Here is a 15,674-nt window from a genome sequence, read left to right on the forward strand (position 1 = left end):
GGTGCAGGTTCGACCCCCTGGTCGGGGAGCAAAGATCCCACATGCCTCACGACCAAAAAACCAAAACATAAAACAGAAGCAATATTGTGACATATTCAGTAAAGACTTAAGAAAAAAAGTATTAATGAAATTCAAAGAGGGAGAATTGTGCCAGAATAGGAAATAAGCTTCTTATTTTTTGTTTTTCTATGTAATTTTATGCTAATTGTCATTACTTAATTTATACTTTTAAAATATTATTTGTAATTCATTTCTTTAAAGATAGTGCTCATGAAAAGAATATTTACATTTTTGTTTTCCTATTTGTTTTACTTGGATCATCACCATTTCTCTATAAATGAGTCTTACCATAGATAATGAGGTAGAGTAGTTAAATGCATGGTTTTGAAACTAAGATTTTTTTTTTGCAATAAGAAAACTATGGGTTTTCTGAATTAAGTCAGAGTTTAAATTTTTTGGTAATACCCAGAAGTCCACTTAATAGCCAACATATTTGTCCATGTTTTGGACATTCTTTGTACCGTTCCTCATCCTTAGAATATAACTATTTCTTACATAGATTATAAAGACCAGGATATCTCCAAGGAGTGCCTGCATCTTTTCTCTTTGCTCCCGTACTGCTCTCGTCATCATCACCCACTGTATCCATTTCCAGGCTAACTTCCCACTCTGTGTTCCTGATGTTCTTCTTCTTTCATCTTCTTCATCTTTAACTTCCATCCTACTGCCATTTCAAACACTCAGGTGACTGTTTCTCTACCTAGGGTCATACCATCCTGTCTTAAGAAACCTTCTTTCAGGGGCTTCCCTGGTGGCGCAGTGGTTGAGAGTCCGCCTGCCGATGCAGGGGACACGGGTTCGTGCCCCGGTCCGGGAAGATCCTGCATGCCGCAGAGCGGCTGGGCCCGTGAGCCATGGCTGCTGAGCCTGCACGTCCGGAGCCTGTGCTCCACAACGGGAGAGGCCACAACAGTGAGAGGCCCGCATACCGCCAAAAAAAAAAAAAAGAAACCTTCTTTCTACTTGTAACCCTTTAAGCAACTTTTTTCCTCACTTGATTGTCACTTCACTTAGAAGCTGACTTCTTCACCCTCAAGCCCAAAACTACTTTTTCTTAGTAGCCAGTGTTGTTTTTCTTCTCAGATCTGGAGAGGTTTTCTTTGCCAGCATTCTCTTTTACCTGTTTACAACATCTGCCATTGCTGACCCCCCTTCCTCTTTGAAACTGCTTTTCTTTTCCTACCAGGACTCTGCACTCTCCTGGTTTTCTTCTCTCTCTCTCTCTCTCTCTCTCTCTCTCTCTCTCTCTCTCTCTCTCTCTCTCTCTCTCTCTCAATGCTCCTGCTCTGGCCTGCCTTCCTCCTCTCACTTATTAACGGTAAGTGTTTTCAAGGTTCTCTTCTCATTCCTTATTCTATATTGTTGAGAGATTTCACCCACTTTTGTGTTTTCAGCTGTCATCTCAAGGTAGACAACTATCAATGTTTATTTCCAATTCTGACCTTATTGAAACTCCAGATCTGCCGCGGGATCTCTTCACCTGATGAGCTGTTGGCACCTCAGTGTCCGTGTGTCTGTAGCTCAGCTCATCACCTTTTCCCGCAGATGTGCTCTTTCTGTGTTCCCCTAGGTAATCCAAGCTTGAAGAGCTTGAAACCTGAGCCGCGTTGGGCTCTTTCTTGCTTCACTCCCCACATTCAGTGATTTGCCGAATCGAATATCTCTCACTTCCCTTTCCTCTTCCGCTATCTTAGTTCAGACAAGCAGCGTGTTAACAGCTAACATGTCGTTAACTGTTGTATTAGTCTCATTCTTGTTTTTTATGCTCATAACAGGTCTGCTGCTTGGTTTATTCCCCAAAGCACAGCTCTGATGATATCACTTTTCAGGGAGAACATTACCACTACCCAGCTGCTCTATCCCCCAGTTGAAAGTCATCCTTTTTTTTTTTTTTTTTTTTTTTTTGCTGTGTTGGGTCTTTGTTTCTGTGCGAGCGCTTTCTCTAATTGTGGCAAGCGGGGGCCACTCTTCATCGCGGTGCGCGGGCCTCTCACTATCGCGGCCTCTCTTTTTGCGGAGCACAGGCTCCAGACGCGCAGGCTCAGTAGTTGTGGCTCACGGGCCTAGTTGCTCCGCGGCATGTGGGATCCTCCCAGACCAGGGCTCGAACCCGTGTCCCCTGCATTAGCAGGCAGATTCTCAACCACTGCGCCACCAGGGAAGCCCTGAAAGTCATCCTTTTTAAAAAAATTTTTAATTTTATTTTTTTAATTGAAGTCTAGTTGATTTACAATGTTGTGTTTCAGGTGTACAGCAAAGTGGTTCAGTTACACATATATATATATTCTTTTTCAGATTCTTTTCCCTTATTATTATAAGGTTATTATACAAAATATTGAGTATAGTTCCCTGAGTTATACAGTGGGTCCTTGTTGGTTATTTATTTCATATATAGCAGTGTGTATCTGTTAATCCCAAACTCCTAATTTATCCACCCCCTCCTGAAAGTCATCCTTGACTCTTCTTTTCCCTCAAAACCCACATACAGTCTTATCATCAAGCTCTGTCATTTCTGTCTCTAAAATATATAACTAATCCATTTACATATTTCCAACTCCACTATTACCATTAATTTATTTTCCACAGAACAGCCAGGCCTGTCTTTTAAAAATAAATATCAGAACATGTCACGTACTGACCAAAATACTTCTCCATGGCTTTCTCATCATATATACAACTGTACAGATTCCTTGCAGTCACCATGAGACCTGGCCCTCCCTGCTGTTTCTGCAGCCTTTTCCTGGGCCTCTCTTTTCCTCACCCACTGTGTTTCAGTCACACTAGATTTATTTTCCTTATTTTCTTGAGATTGTAATACACCACTCCAGGACTTTTGCATGTGCTGTTCCCCCTACCTGGAATAGCTTTCCCTCTGCTCTTAAGCAGCTGACTCCATCTCATCCTTCAGTGTGACCTACTATGAAGCTTTTTCTGGCCACTGTGCTAAGGTGGTCCCTCCGTATTTTTCTCTATCATTTTTTTCTTTGTTTCCTTCACAGTAGTGTATTACAGTTTGTATTGCTGATTTGTTTAGTGTTTATCTGTCCTACTTGAGTGTATACTTCATTAGCGCAAGGACTCATCTGGTCTGTTCTGTGATTGGTACTCAATAAATATTAGTTGAAAAAAATGAATCGTTATTTAACAAATAAAATTAACATATTTGTGTCACTGCTGAAAATTGGCAAGCTGAGCATGCAACAGACAGATATAATAGAGTAAAATAAAAAATAATAAAAAAAGTGTAGCTAGGCTTTTTATAATTGTATGTGATTTGAAAATATTCAGCATCTTCCCCATCAATTTGACATCATTGCAAATAGTTCCAAGTTTCTTGGGCCATTCTGAGCACTTCCTGGGAGTTAGGAGACTTGGGTTCTAATTCTGGGTGTTGTGTTGGCACCTTGAGGAGTCTCAATATTTAATGTCCTCATCTATATAATTAGTTAGAATACATGTAGGAATCTATCCAGCTGTAAAATTCCATGAAAAATAAATTTTTTAATTTATTTTTAAATAAATTTAGTATCTAAATATTACTTTTTCCTTCCTTTTTACATAATATATTTCCTTCTTATTCTACCTGGGAAAGCTAATGTTATCTTAACTACTTGCTAAACAGTTTTCCTAGATTAACTCTTTTCCAGTCATTTCTTTCTGGGTGGAGCCCAGAACTCTTAATTCTGTTCTTAATAAGTAGGTAAGTGCCTTTTTGATTAACAGTCAAATAAATAAGTACATTCATGGTTAGAGTATTTTTTCCTGAGTCTTCACATGTTGGTCTGGATCTCTGTCATATGACTTACACGGTGAAAACATGTAGTTTTAGCCATATGTATATATCATATGCCAGAGGAAACCCAAGTGCTTTATTGCACAAACTGATTCATATTAAAAAATCAGAGATAAATGTACAGACAGAAAAAAACTTATAGGGTTTTTTTTTAATGGGTAAAATTTTTACCACTTACAGTTTATGTCAGACAACAAACTCCCAAATAACCGAGAACTTAAGAATTTAGTGCCCTAGTTAACTGAATAGTCAGTTTCTTTAATAAATACCAAATATACCATATATACATAATCAGTTACTTCTTTTCCCTGCACAATCTGAATGTACTAAAATGAATATAAAGCGAACACTTAACTGTGCATTATTTAATTTTGCATTATTTAATTTTCTTTGCTTCAAAAGGAATGTTTTGGATTTTACAAAATGATCATGTGGTCACAATTCACTACTGTAAATGTACAAAGATAGATTAGGATTCATCTGTACTGATCACATGGCATAATTCTATAAGGTTTGTTGTTTTTTTTTTTTTTTTTGCGGTACGCGGGCCTCTCACTATTGTGGCCTCTACCATTGCGGAGCACAGGCTCCAGACGCGCAGGCTCAGAGGCCGTGGCTCACGGGCCTAGCCGCTCCGCGGCATGTGGGATCTTCCCGGACCAGGGTACGAACCTGTATCCCCTGCATTGGCAGGCGGACGCTCAACCACTGCGCCACCAGGGAAGCCTTATAAGGTTTGTTTTTAAATAACTCATTATCATTAACATTTTAAAAAACAGAATGCAGAAAATTCTGATTATTTGAGCCTTTAAAATGTGTGTGTATCTTCTCCCTGCCTCCCATTCTGAGGCCGGGCTCCTCTTGCCAAAGGTATTTTCATCCCCTCTATCTTAGAAAGCAGATGGCATAGGAAACTGGGGGTGCCCCAGGCTTCAGTCTTTGGTCTTCTTCTTTGTCCATGCTCACTCCTTTGGTCCAGACTCATGCCTTGAAATGTCCTTTACACAAGCGGTCCCCAACCTTTTTGGCACCTCAGACCGGTTTCGTGGAAGACAGTTTTTCCACGGACCCCGGGGGGAGGGGCGGGTAAAGGTTTTGGGATGATTCAAGCGCATTACATTTATTGTGCACTTTATTTCTATTATTATTACATTGTAATATATAATGAAATAATTCTGCTGACAGGAGGCAGAGCTCAGGTGGTAATGCGATCGATGGGGAACAGCTGTAAATACAGATAAAGTTTCGCTTGCCCGCCAGCCACTCATGTCCTGCTGTGCGGCCCGGGGGTTGGGGACCCCTGCTTTCCACAGTGAATTGTGTCCTGAATTCTAGATGTAACTGCCTATCTGACATCTCCTCTTGAATGTTCAATGGATATCTGAAACTAAACGAGTTCAAAACCGAACCCCTAATTTTGTTTCCCACCCCCCCAAACCTGCTCCACTGCATTCTGCTCCGTATCAGATTGATAGCAGTTCCATTTTCTCGGTTGCTCAGGTCAGAATGTTGAGTCATCCTGATTCTCCTCTAATACTGACTTCTTTCCCAAAACCCAGCCCTGCATCTCAGGTTGCCTCCTGCCACAGTAACTGTGCGTGCTGAATTCAGGAAGTCTAAAATCCAGCTTACTGTCTGCGCTACAGAGTTATCTTCTCAGGTAAATCTGTGTAAGCCTGTGGCTCAGGTACAGACCATTTCGTACGTGAATTACTGATCATGTCCTCTTTCAATTCTTTGCAACTGTTGTAAAATGTTACTTTAAAAGGATCTTTGTCTTTTGCTTTTACAATATTATTTTTCTCCTTTAAACATTCCATTACATTCATCCATCTCATCTTTTTATTATGAGTTTTAAGGTCTTGACTCCATTATATTCACATTTCTCCTATGCAACTGCCCATTCTCTTTTGATTTTTATCTTGTTCTCCCACAGCAGACGTTATACGTTATCTCATCTTCCCATCCATTGAACCATAATTGTCTTCACTAAAGAGTCTCCTTGGTTTGTTCCTCTTACTCTAGTAGAGGTTTGGGTTAACACTCTTGCCTCCCTGAAGCATCATTCTGATATGTTCTTGCCCTGAAAAGAAATATTAAAAATAGAATTATACAAATTTTAAAATCCCAACACATGTCAATATAAGCTTTTTTTTTTTTTTTTTTTTTTCTCTCCACGCCGTGCCGCGCCGCTTGTGGGATCTTAGTGCCCAGACCAGGGCTCGAACCGTCATCCTTGTCAGTGAAAGCGCAAAGTCCTAACCGCTGGACCACCAGGGAATTCCCAACATAAGCTTTTTATATTATTTTTAAATGTTTTTTCAAATGTACAGTAGATGTGTCATTTTGACTTTACACTGATGCTGATGCTTCCAGAGGACCTAGGATTTGCTTCATCTAGGATAGATGTTTCTGAGCACAATGAGGGTATTGACACACCACCCAAGAGTCTATGGTGGATTGTTGATTTGAGAGTCATTCATATAAAGTCTCTAAGAATGACTATGTCATTAATGTGCATTTACAAGGGACTGCACTCCTAAAGAAATGGACTGGAGACTTCATTTTCATTTTGAAACCAAAAGTCATAGTTTCTTATTCTTTCCAGAAATTCTAAGAGGGATTTTTGACATTGAAGTAAAGCTAGTAGAGTTAAGGTCTTTAAGCCATCTTGTCAAGGAATGTGTTAATAAACAGTCTACATGTAGTTTGAGTGTTTAGAGCAGAGGTCAGCAAGCTTTTTCTCTGAAGAGCCAAATAATAAATATTTTGGGCTTTGCAGCTGTCTTTGTCTGCTCGAGCTGCCGTAATAAAATACGCACAGGTGACTTAAACAATAGAAATTAATTTTCTCACAGTTCTGGAGGCTTCAAGTCCAAGATCAGGACTCCTGCTGATTTGGTTTCTGGTGAAGGCTGTCTTCCTGGCTTCCAGAGAGATGCCTTCTTGCTGTGTCCTCATGTGGCCGTTCCTCAGTGCCTGTGGGCTAAGAGAGGGGAGAGCTCTCTTCCTCTTCTTACAAAGCCACCAGTTCTGTCGGATTAGGGCCCCACCCTTAAGGCTCATTTAATCCAAATTACCTCCTAAAGACCCTGTTTCCAAATACAGTTACGTTGGGGGTTAGGGTTCCAACTTATGAGTATTGTGGGGGTGGGAGACAGTTCAGTCCGTAGCAGCAGCCCAGCTACTCAGCTCTGCCCTCGTAATGGGAAAGCAACCATTAGCAATTATGTGTTAATTATCTTGTATAATTTCCATGTGTTTTGAAATTTTATTCTTCTTTTGATTTTTCAACCATTTAAATATGAAAACATTCTTAGCTTGCAGGTTATACAAAAACAGGTGGCAGGGGTAGGTTTGTCCCATGATTGTAGTTTGGCAACCCTTGACTTAGAAGATGGGAGTGATGAGTACTCGAATCTCCCTGAGTGGTTCTCGGCACAGGAAGGTACTTGGTGTTTTTGGATGAGACACTAATACACCATTTTTCCCTCCCTTTTGTATTACAGGTGCTGAAATTTGATGCCTATTTCCAAGAAGATGTTCCTCTGTCAACTGAGGAACATTACAGGATCCGCCAAGTGAACATTTACTACTATCTGGAAGATGACAGCATGTCTGTCATAGAGCCTGTTGTGGAAAACTCCGGGATCCCTCAAGGCAAGTTAATCAAACGACAGCGCCTAGCCAAGAATGACCAGGGAGACCATTACCATTGGAAAGACCTAAACCGAGGAATAAACATAACAATTTATGGCAGAACTTTCCGCATTGTTGACTGTGACAAGTTCACACAGGTATAGTATATGTTTTTGGAAGCTGTGGTGCTCAGGCATTATTCTAATCTACGGAAGGATACATGTCGCTTGTTAGGGTAAGAGGAGGGCACTGATCATCTGTCCTGAGTGGATTATCGTGTAGGTTAATTTGGCATTTGTCTATGTCCTATGTGCCATCACTATATAGTGACATCATTTTTTTCAGAATGATATTGCTACATATCCATTCAAATAAAGTTAAATTCCCTTCACAGCTGAATCATTTGATAAGAAATCAGTTCACATGCCAGTTCACATAGAGAATAAGGGAGCTAGTTCCCTTGATGGGGTAGAAATATGGAAGAGGCATTGGGCAATTTAGCTGAAGTTTGGGTTTACAAAAATAGCACTACCACTATTAGCAGATATGAGCCTAAAATTTTTTGTACAATTCGTATTTTTTCCGTAACTCATACTTGCTCTGTTCTAGGGAAACTTGCTATCTAAAGAATTCCTGGAATAAAAGCATTTTTAAAGGAAAACACTTTTTTATGAGAAAAATCCTCCATTTCTCTATTTCGTAATTATGGATTTTTTGATAACATACTTAATTGTAGAGAGAGAGAGAGAAAGAAGCGAGAGAGAGAGCGCTTTCTTTAGCACAAAGTGTAGGTATTAGGAAATCAATTCCAAATTTGTTTCACTTAAAAAAAATTTTAGTAGCAAAGATATAGTTCCTGAATTTTTTATGCCTTTAATCCCATGTGACCTAATGCCAAATGTGATTAATTTTTACCATGCACTGAGCTCCTGTGAGTTCACTCATTTATTTTTTTCATTTAGTAATTTATTTAGCAAATGCTTACTGAGTGCCTGCTGTGTGCCAGGCACTGTTCTAGGTGCCAGGTATAAGTATTTGCCCTTAGGGAGGTTATTACGTTCTGGTTGGAGGAGACAAATAATAAGCAAACAAATGTATAATATGTCAGATGCTGCTAAGAGCTATGGAAGAAACTAAAGAGAGTAAAGGAGATGGGAATTGGAGGGGGCACGATATGTAAAGGCTGGGCAGGGAAGGCGTCACTGATGAGATGATGCAGGGACAGGACCTCAGGGCAGTGAGGGAAGGAGCCATGGCATCCTTGGCTTGTCGCCCCAGAGCTGCCGAGAAAACCGTATAGAAGGTGGAGGTGCCAGACCATCTTTGAGATATTTTCCCCTTCAAATGTGTTTTGATCTCTCATTTTTTAGGTTTTTGAAGTTCTTTTTATCATAGGCAGTTCCAGAATTGAGCCGACAATGAAAAATTATGAAATGTATAAATTTAAGGTATTACCGTTGTTTTTACAATTGTGTCTTTACAGACAGTTTGAACATTGCAAGTTGATCACTGAGCCATTGATCTAAGCCAGTTACAGTCAGTTCTCATTATTAATGGTAGTTATGTTCAGTGCAATTGCCACAAACACTGAATTAGCAAATACTGAACCATTGCTCCTAAGAGAAATACAGAGTTAGGTTCCTGCAAGCCTCTGGTCAAAATGTTACCTTGTTCTGTGTGTTCTTTCTGTTTACAGATGCCATATTTAAAATATATTGTTGATTCATTAACATTGAGGTCATGGCCAAAGCACTGTAAGTCATGCCTGAATGAAGCTTAGCTGACACTTGTATTTTTTCCTTAAGATACATCACAGCTGCCTTTTTTCTGTGGTAAAATATACATAACCTGAAATTTAGCACTTTAACCATTTTTAGATGTACAGTTTAGTGGCACTGAGTACATATCACAGTCTTCTTGTACTGAGAACAGAAAACAGCACTGCTCTTTGGGGGCTACTTCAGACAGCAAAATCACCAACAGAAAGCACATAAGTGAGAAAAAGTGGCTCCAAATAGACCATGAAAAGGACACTTTTTCACCAGGAAAGCTGAAAACAAGAAGGCAGAACTTCACGTTGTTCAGCCTCAGCTGGCAACTCAGAATTTTCACTGCTCCGTGCACAGCTGCAAAGGACCACAAAAGTGCCATGAGGGTTGATTACAAATAAGTAGACAAATTTGTAAATACAGAAATTTGTGAATAATGGGCATCAGCTGTATTTTAATTACTAATGATAGACAAGAGCTGAGTATTTCAGGCACTGATGATTAGATTGAATTATGTTTTCAATAATTGATCTGTTAGGTTACAAGTTGGCTTCTATAACAGTTTGAGATTTGTTCACATCTTATCTAATGTGATGGTTTTCACTACAGCTGGACCTATGAGTGGATAAGGAAGAGACTGGCTTTATAGTGTGATTTGGACAAGGAACCACCTCCATTCACACATATCATCATCACCATCCCTTCTCACCCCCTCCTCATGGCTCCACATAAATGGTCCTGTAGACAGAATGAACGGAACACGATAAAAAATAGAGCTCCAGAACTCAGCTAGAATTTATTATCTTCACTAAAGTATTACCTCTGGTGTCACAGATGTGAATCCTACTCCACAGATACAGGTGCACAAGAAATGTTATTTTGTTTTTAAAAGTACCTTAAGACCTAATTGAGCCCCAGGCCAACTGGCCTGGTGCTTCTGTTCACCCTCAGCTTTGCCGAAGATTCTAAGCCCTAAGAATAGGAAGTAAGCAGCAGCACTCCCAGACCCAAAGGCGTCATCTGTGCAGGGTCCCTAGGTTGCCAGTGACCAGGGGCACCTCCCTGAAGCTTGGTGCTGAGTTAAGAGACTGGACTCTGAACACCTGTGCTCTGAGCAGCCCTGCAGAGACCTGGGGAGTCTTGCTCTTCTAAGGCCCACCAACCTGTGTGTGTTTTCCAGTCTGGGGGAATCTCCCCCTTTCTGTCTTCTTGCCCTCAAAGACATTCCCTTCTCTCCCCTCCTCCTGGGACACTTTAGAATAATCACTTCAAAGAGTTCAGGCTTTCTCTTTTCTTTTTTCTTTTTCTTTTTTTTTTTTTTTGCGGTACACGGGCCTCTCACTGTTGTGGCCTCTCCCGTTGCGGAGCACAGGCTCCGGACACGCAGGCTCAGCGGCCATGGCTCACGGGTCCAGCCGCTCCGCGGCATGTGGGATATTCCCGGACCGGGGCACGAACCCGTGTCCCCTGCATCGGCAGGCGGACTCTCAACCACTGCGCCACCAGGGAAGCCCATAGGCTTTTTCTAAGAGACAGGAAGAACAGTCAACTTCAGGAAGCTTCTACATTCCTGCCAAAATCCCTAAAGTAAGGTTAACAAAGGACCTGGTTATCAGTTGTAAGCAACAAAAAGGAGTAAAACACCCATTAAATTTCTCAATCAATAATCCTGCTACACTAGTAGACCATCTCAAGGGAGGTGAGAATTTTATTGTCATCTGCAGTTCAGTAGTTTTAATAGATGTTGAGATCATAATATTTTAATATTGAAAGGATATTGGAGGGACTTCCCTGGTGGCACAGTGGTTAGGAATCTGCCTGCCAACGCAGGGAACACAGGTTCGAGCCCTGGTCCAGGAAGATCCCACATGCCACGGAGCATCTAAGCCTGTGTGCCCCAGCTACTGAGCCTGCACTCTAGAGCCCGTGAGCCACAACTACTGAGCCCGCCTGCCCCTGCCGCAACTACTGAAACCCACGCACCTAGAGCCTGTGCTCCACAACAAGAGAAGCCACTGCAGTGAGAAGCCCACGCACCACAATGAAGAGTAACCCCTGCTCATCACAACTAGAGAAAGCCCACATGCAGCAATGAAGACCCAGCACAGCCAAAAAATAATAATAAAAAATAATTTTTTAAAAAAGAAAGGATATTGGAGACTGCCTAATAAAACTTTAAATACTAAGATTATAAGCTAGTTAGCAGAGCTGATACTAGAACCCATGTATTTTGGCCCTGAGTTCTGTATATTTTCTATTGAATTGTCCAAAAGCAAACCACACAATTCCCAAAAGAAACCCAGATTTCAGATTAATTTCCAGTTCCAGAATGTAAACAGATCCCAGGAAATTGTTCTTTTCTGATCAACAAAAAAGATAGTTTATTGTGCTTTTAAGAAGAATTGTCAAGTTGTATTAAAATACATAGTGACTTAAAATATTTACTCAGCAAAATAAAATTCAATGATCACATCAAGTTCAGATGCTTTCTTTAACGTTTTTAGTGAGATTTGAGCACTTGATTCGTCTTTCCTATTTGGCTGAAATATTTTTTGGTCTAAAATAATCAGTGGGTATGCTTTCTTTTTTTTGCAGGAAGTACTTAATCATATATTTGTTTTAAATAAGATAGAAAGCTGGGGATTTGATTTCAGCTTAACTTTGCCATTGTACAGCTTGCCCCCATACCTGATATGAATTACATGTTGTTCAAACTATGGCTAGGTTCCCGATGTATGTATGTAAGCAGTCCTAGTACTTCCTCTGTTCCTGGGCACCTACTTAAATCTAATTGATCTGAATTCATATTTGAAGCCAGTTACCTTACCATCATGTCTTCCATTTATACTTAAGGTAATTATCAATTATTATCTGCATTATAGAACTAGGTCAATCAAAGGCTTAATACTGCTAAGACATGTTCAAGCTGCAAACTAATGGTTAAGGTGGGCAGTAGCTTAGAAATTCTTATTATACTTATTTTTACAGCATCACTTAATATTTACTTTGAGAAGCTTCAAGAAATATAATCATTATTAATTTTGAATTATGTAGGTATTTTTGGAAAGTCAAGGAATTGAACTAAATCCACCAGAGAAGATGGCTCTCGATCCTTACACTGAACTCCGGAAACAGCCTCTTCGTAAGTATGTGACCCCAACAGACTTTGATCAACTCAAGCAGTTTCTCACCTTTGACAAACAAGTAAGTGACCCGGTAGGTTTACTTGTTTCCAAATGCAGCACTGCTTATTAGCAAGTTATTTTGGTAGATGTGTATTTTGAAACATTACATCTGTAATTTAACTGGTCAGATACAGTGCTATCTTTCTGGGGTTAGAGGTACAGGAATGCCTAAGTTTCATATCAGAGGTTCAAAGATGATTGTGGAGTTGTCTTGTGAGCTCCACCAAACTTTTAAGTCTTAAAGCAATTGCTGAGCAACATCTGTTCCCTGCTTTTTACTTCTAACCACCTACTTCTTTTCTCAAATATGAATTAATGTCAAAGAATCCTTTGGGAAACCTTAAATGAATTATTGGGATATTTCAAAGCTATTGCATACATGTAGGTTTTAAGTGTTAAACTAGTAATTTCGCAGCATTCCCGTTGCAGATGCTTCCTTGTTCAATTTTATATTGATGTGTGAGTACAGAATGTTCTGGGTATTTTCCAGCTCTGTTCCAACCTCCCTATCTTCCCCTTGTGGACTGGTGTATTTGAGTCTTCTCCTTTACTGTACTAAAGGGAAAGAGAAAACAGATCACCCTCAGTGTTTCTTTGCTGCTTTTTTCTCTCAGACATGTAATTCCTTTTAGTTCAGAAAATTTTACCTAGCACTAGCAAGGTCTTTTAAGGACATTCTTTATATCAGTCATATGTCGGTCATTGTTTTGTATTTAAAGATTGTGTTGTTGATACTGTTACTAGAAGGAACAGTTGAAAGAACTAAAAAAAGGCTGATTAATAAGTGAAAATTCTTTCCATACTAATTATATGCAAACCATTCACATGTACCTTTATTAATATGCATAAAGCACTGAACAAAGGGCCCACTGCTCTTTTAATTCAGCTTCTCTTTCATTGACTAATATTTTGGATCAAAATGAATCATTCTTTCTCAGCACAAACTTATAAGACTATTATTTAATACTTTCCAGCTGTTGACATCTGGTATATGATTTCAGATGTTTTTGTATCTTTGGTGAATACTTTGTTTTTAACCATCTGAGATTATGTCATAGTCTTTCTGGTTAATCTTTTCATCATTGTCTGATACAGAAATGCCAAAGTAGCTAAGTTAAACTCGCCACCTGTAGAAATTTTACTTAAGTCACTGCTTTGGGTTCCTTAAAGGTTCTTCGATTCTATGCAATCTGGGATGATACAGACAGCATGTTTGGTGAATGTCGGACCTACATCATTCATTACTATCTTATGGATGATACAGTGGAAATTCGAGAGGTCCACGAACGGAATGATGGGCGAGATCCCTTCCCACTCCTCATGAGCCGCCAGCGCGTGCCCAAGGTTTTGGTGGAGAATGCAAGTATGTGTGATTCAGTTTATCCTCTGTTAATTGGGACCTTTCCTGGATCTCAAAGGAGTTAATCAGTGTGGTCATTCCCTTTACACTTGGGAGGTGCTTGCTGTGTTCTCTTAGGTACTCAAAAAGCGGCTTTCCCATAACTTCCCTCCTTTACTGGCCCCTCGATCCAAGCTTGTATCTGAAATGGTCTGGCAGAGATGACTGATACCAAGATCAAGGGAATAAAACCAAAACAGCAGTGGAAGATTTATTTAAAGTGTGGAAGAGCAAGGCTTCTGAGCTGAAGCAATTTCATGTCAGATTTTTAATGCATTTCTAAAACAAGCTTGTTTTCATTCAGAGATACAGCTTACCATTTCCTTATGTGCTTTTCAGACTTTGCTTCTCACCTCAACCACTTCCTAATCAGGAAGTTTCTATGTGCGATAACTTCAGATGGGAAAAAGCATGTCTGTGGTTCATAAAGGTGGATCCCCATTGTATCAACCCCTGGTCTTTCTTTGCTGATATAAAATAACCTTATCAATTGGAGTGTGAGAATGCAAACAAAATGCAGCTGAGACAGGCTGTCTGTCACTACTACTTCTCTGGAATAAGTAGACTTGCTTTAGTTATTGACTTAATAGTTTAAGAATTTTCTCTTACAAAAGTGTCATCTTGGTCACATGTAATGACCAATGTTTGGATGGCTGACAGAACTCTGCAATAAATACTTTTTTTTTTTAACTATTTTTTGGAGCTAAGAGATAAGAAATTCCAGGTATTGAGCAAGAGATTTGTCTTAGAGGTTATAAACAAATTGGCAGTCTGAAAGCTAAATCCAACCTACCCACATGTATTGCTTGGTCTGCACAGTGCTTTTTAAAAATGCAGAGTTATTTGGGGACAAGGAGGTGGAGATTTCCATCGCTGGGAGAGTGGATAATCTGAATGTGGTGAAGGTATATCTTGATACATATGTAATAGAAGCAAAATGTACAAGAAAGCAAATGGATGCATCTTAAATGCATAGTGCTGTGTAGAAAAAAAGTAAAAGGAGATGTATAACGCAATACCATTTACATGAAGTAAAATGTACACAAAACAGTGTAAATATGCATACAATCAGAAAGCTGCTCGTTAGCATGGTTGCATGTGAGGCAGAGGAGAATGAGATTGGGGAAAAGGATAAAAGGGAGTAAAAATTGTCATCATTTTTAAATTCAGAGACTTAATTTTAAACACCTCTTTTTTTTTTTAACATCTTTATTGGAGTATAACTGTTTTACAATAGTGTGTTAGTTTCTCCTTTACAACAAAGTGAATCAGTTATACATATACATATGTTCCCATATCTCTTCCCTCTTGCGTCTCCCTCCCTCCCAGCCTCCCTATCCCACCCCTCTCGGTGGTCACAAAGCACAGAGGTTATCTCCCTGTGCTATGCGGCAGCTTCCCACTAGCTATCTAATTTACATATGGTAGTGTATATACGTCCCTGCCACTCTCTCACTTCGTCGCAGCTTACCCTTCCCCCTCCCCATGTCCTCAAGTCCATGCTCTAGTAGGTCTGTGTTTTATTCCCGTCCTACCCCTAATCTCTTCATGACATTTTTTTTTCTTAGATTCCATATATATGTGTTGCATACAGTATTTGTTTTTCTCCTTCTGACTTACTTCACTCTGTATGACAGACTCCAGGTCTATCCACCTCATTACAAATAACTCAGTTTCATTTCTTTTTATGGCTGAGTAATATTCCATTGTATATATGTGCCACATCTTCTTTATCCATTCATCTGTTGATGGACACTTAGGTTGCTTCCATGTCCTGCCTATTGTAAATAGAGCTGCAATGAACAGATGAATGGATAAAGAAGATGTGG

General features: G+C 39.8%; 1 protein-coding gene across 2 annotated transcripts in view; it reads left to right on the forward strand.

Annotated features, from left to right (window-relative positions):
• The window catches only part of EFHC1 (EF-hand domain containing 1), a 65,280-nt gene that overhangs the window by 10,565 nt on the left and 39,041 nt on the right, over positions 1–15,674 (forward strand). For both annotated transcript variants that reach the window (XM_007130208.3, XM_028478768.1), the window contains 3 exons: positions 7,363–7,650; positions 12,316–12,465; positions 13,617–13,809. In XM_007130208.3, coding sequence (XP_007130270.1) covers positions 7,363–7,650; positions 12,316–12,465; positions 13,617–13,809 — 631 coding nt within the window. The remainder of the gene's footprint in view (positions 1–7,362; positions 7,651–12,315; positions 12,466–13,616; positions 13,810–15,674) is intronic.

Source organism: Physeter macrocephalus, chromosome 18 (genome assembly GCF_002837175.3).
Source record: "Physeter macrocephalus isolate SW-GA chromosome 18, ASM283717v5, whole genome shotgun sequence".
NCBI classification, from domain to species: Eukaryota; Metazoa; Chordata; class Mammalia; order Artiodactyla; family Physeteridae; genus Physeter; species Physeter macrocephalus.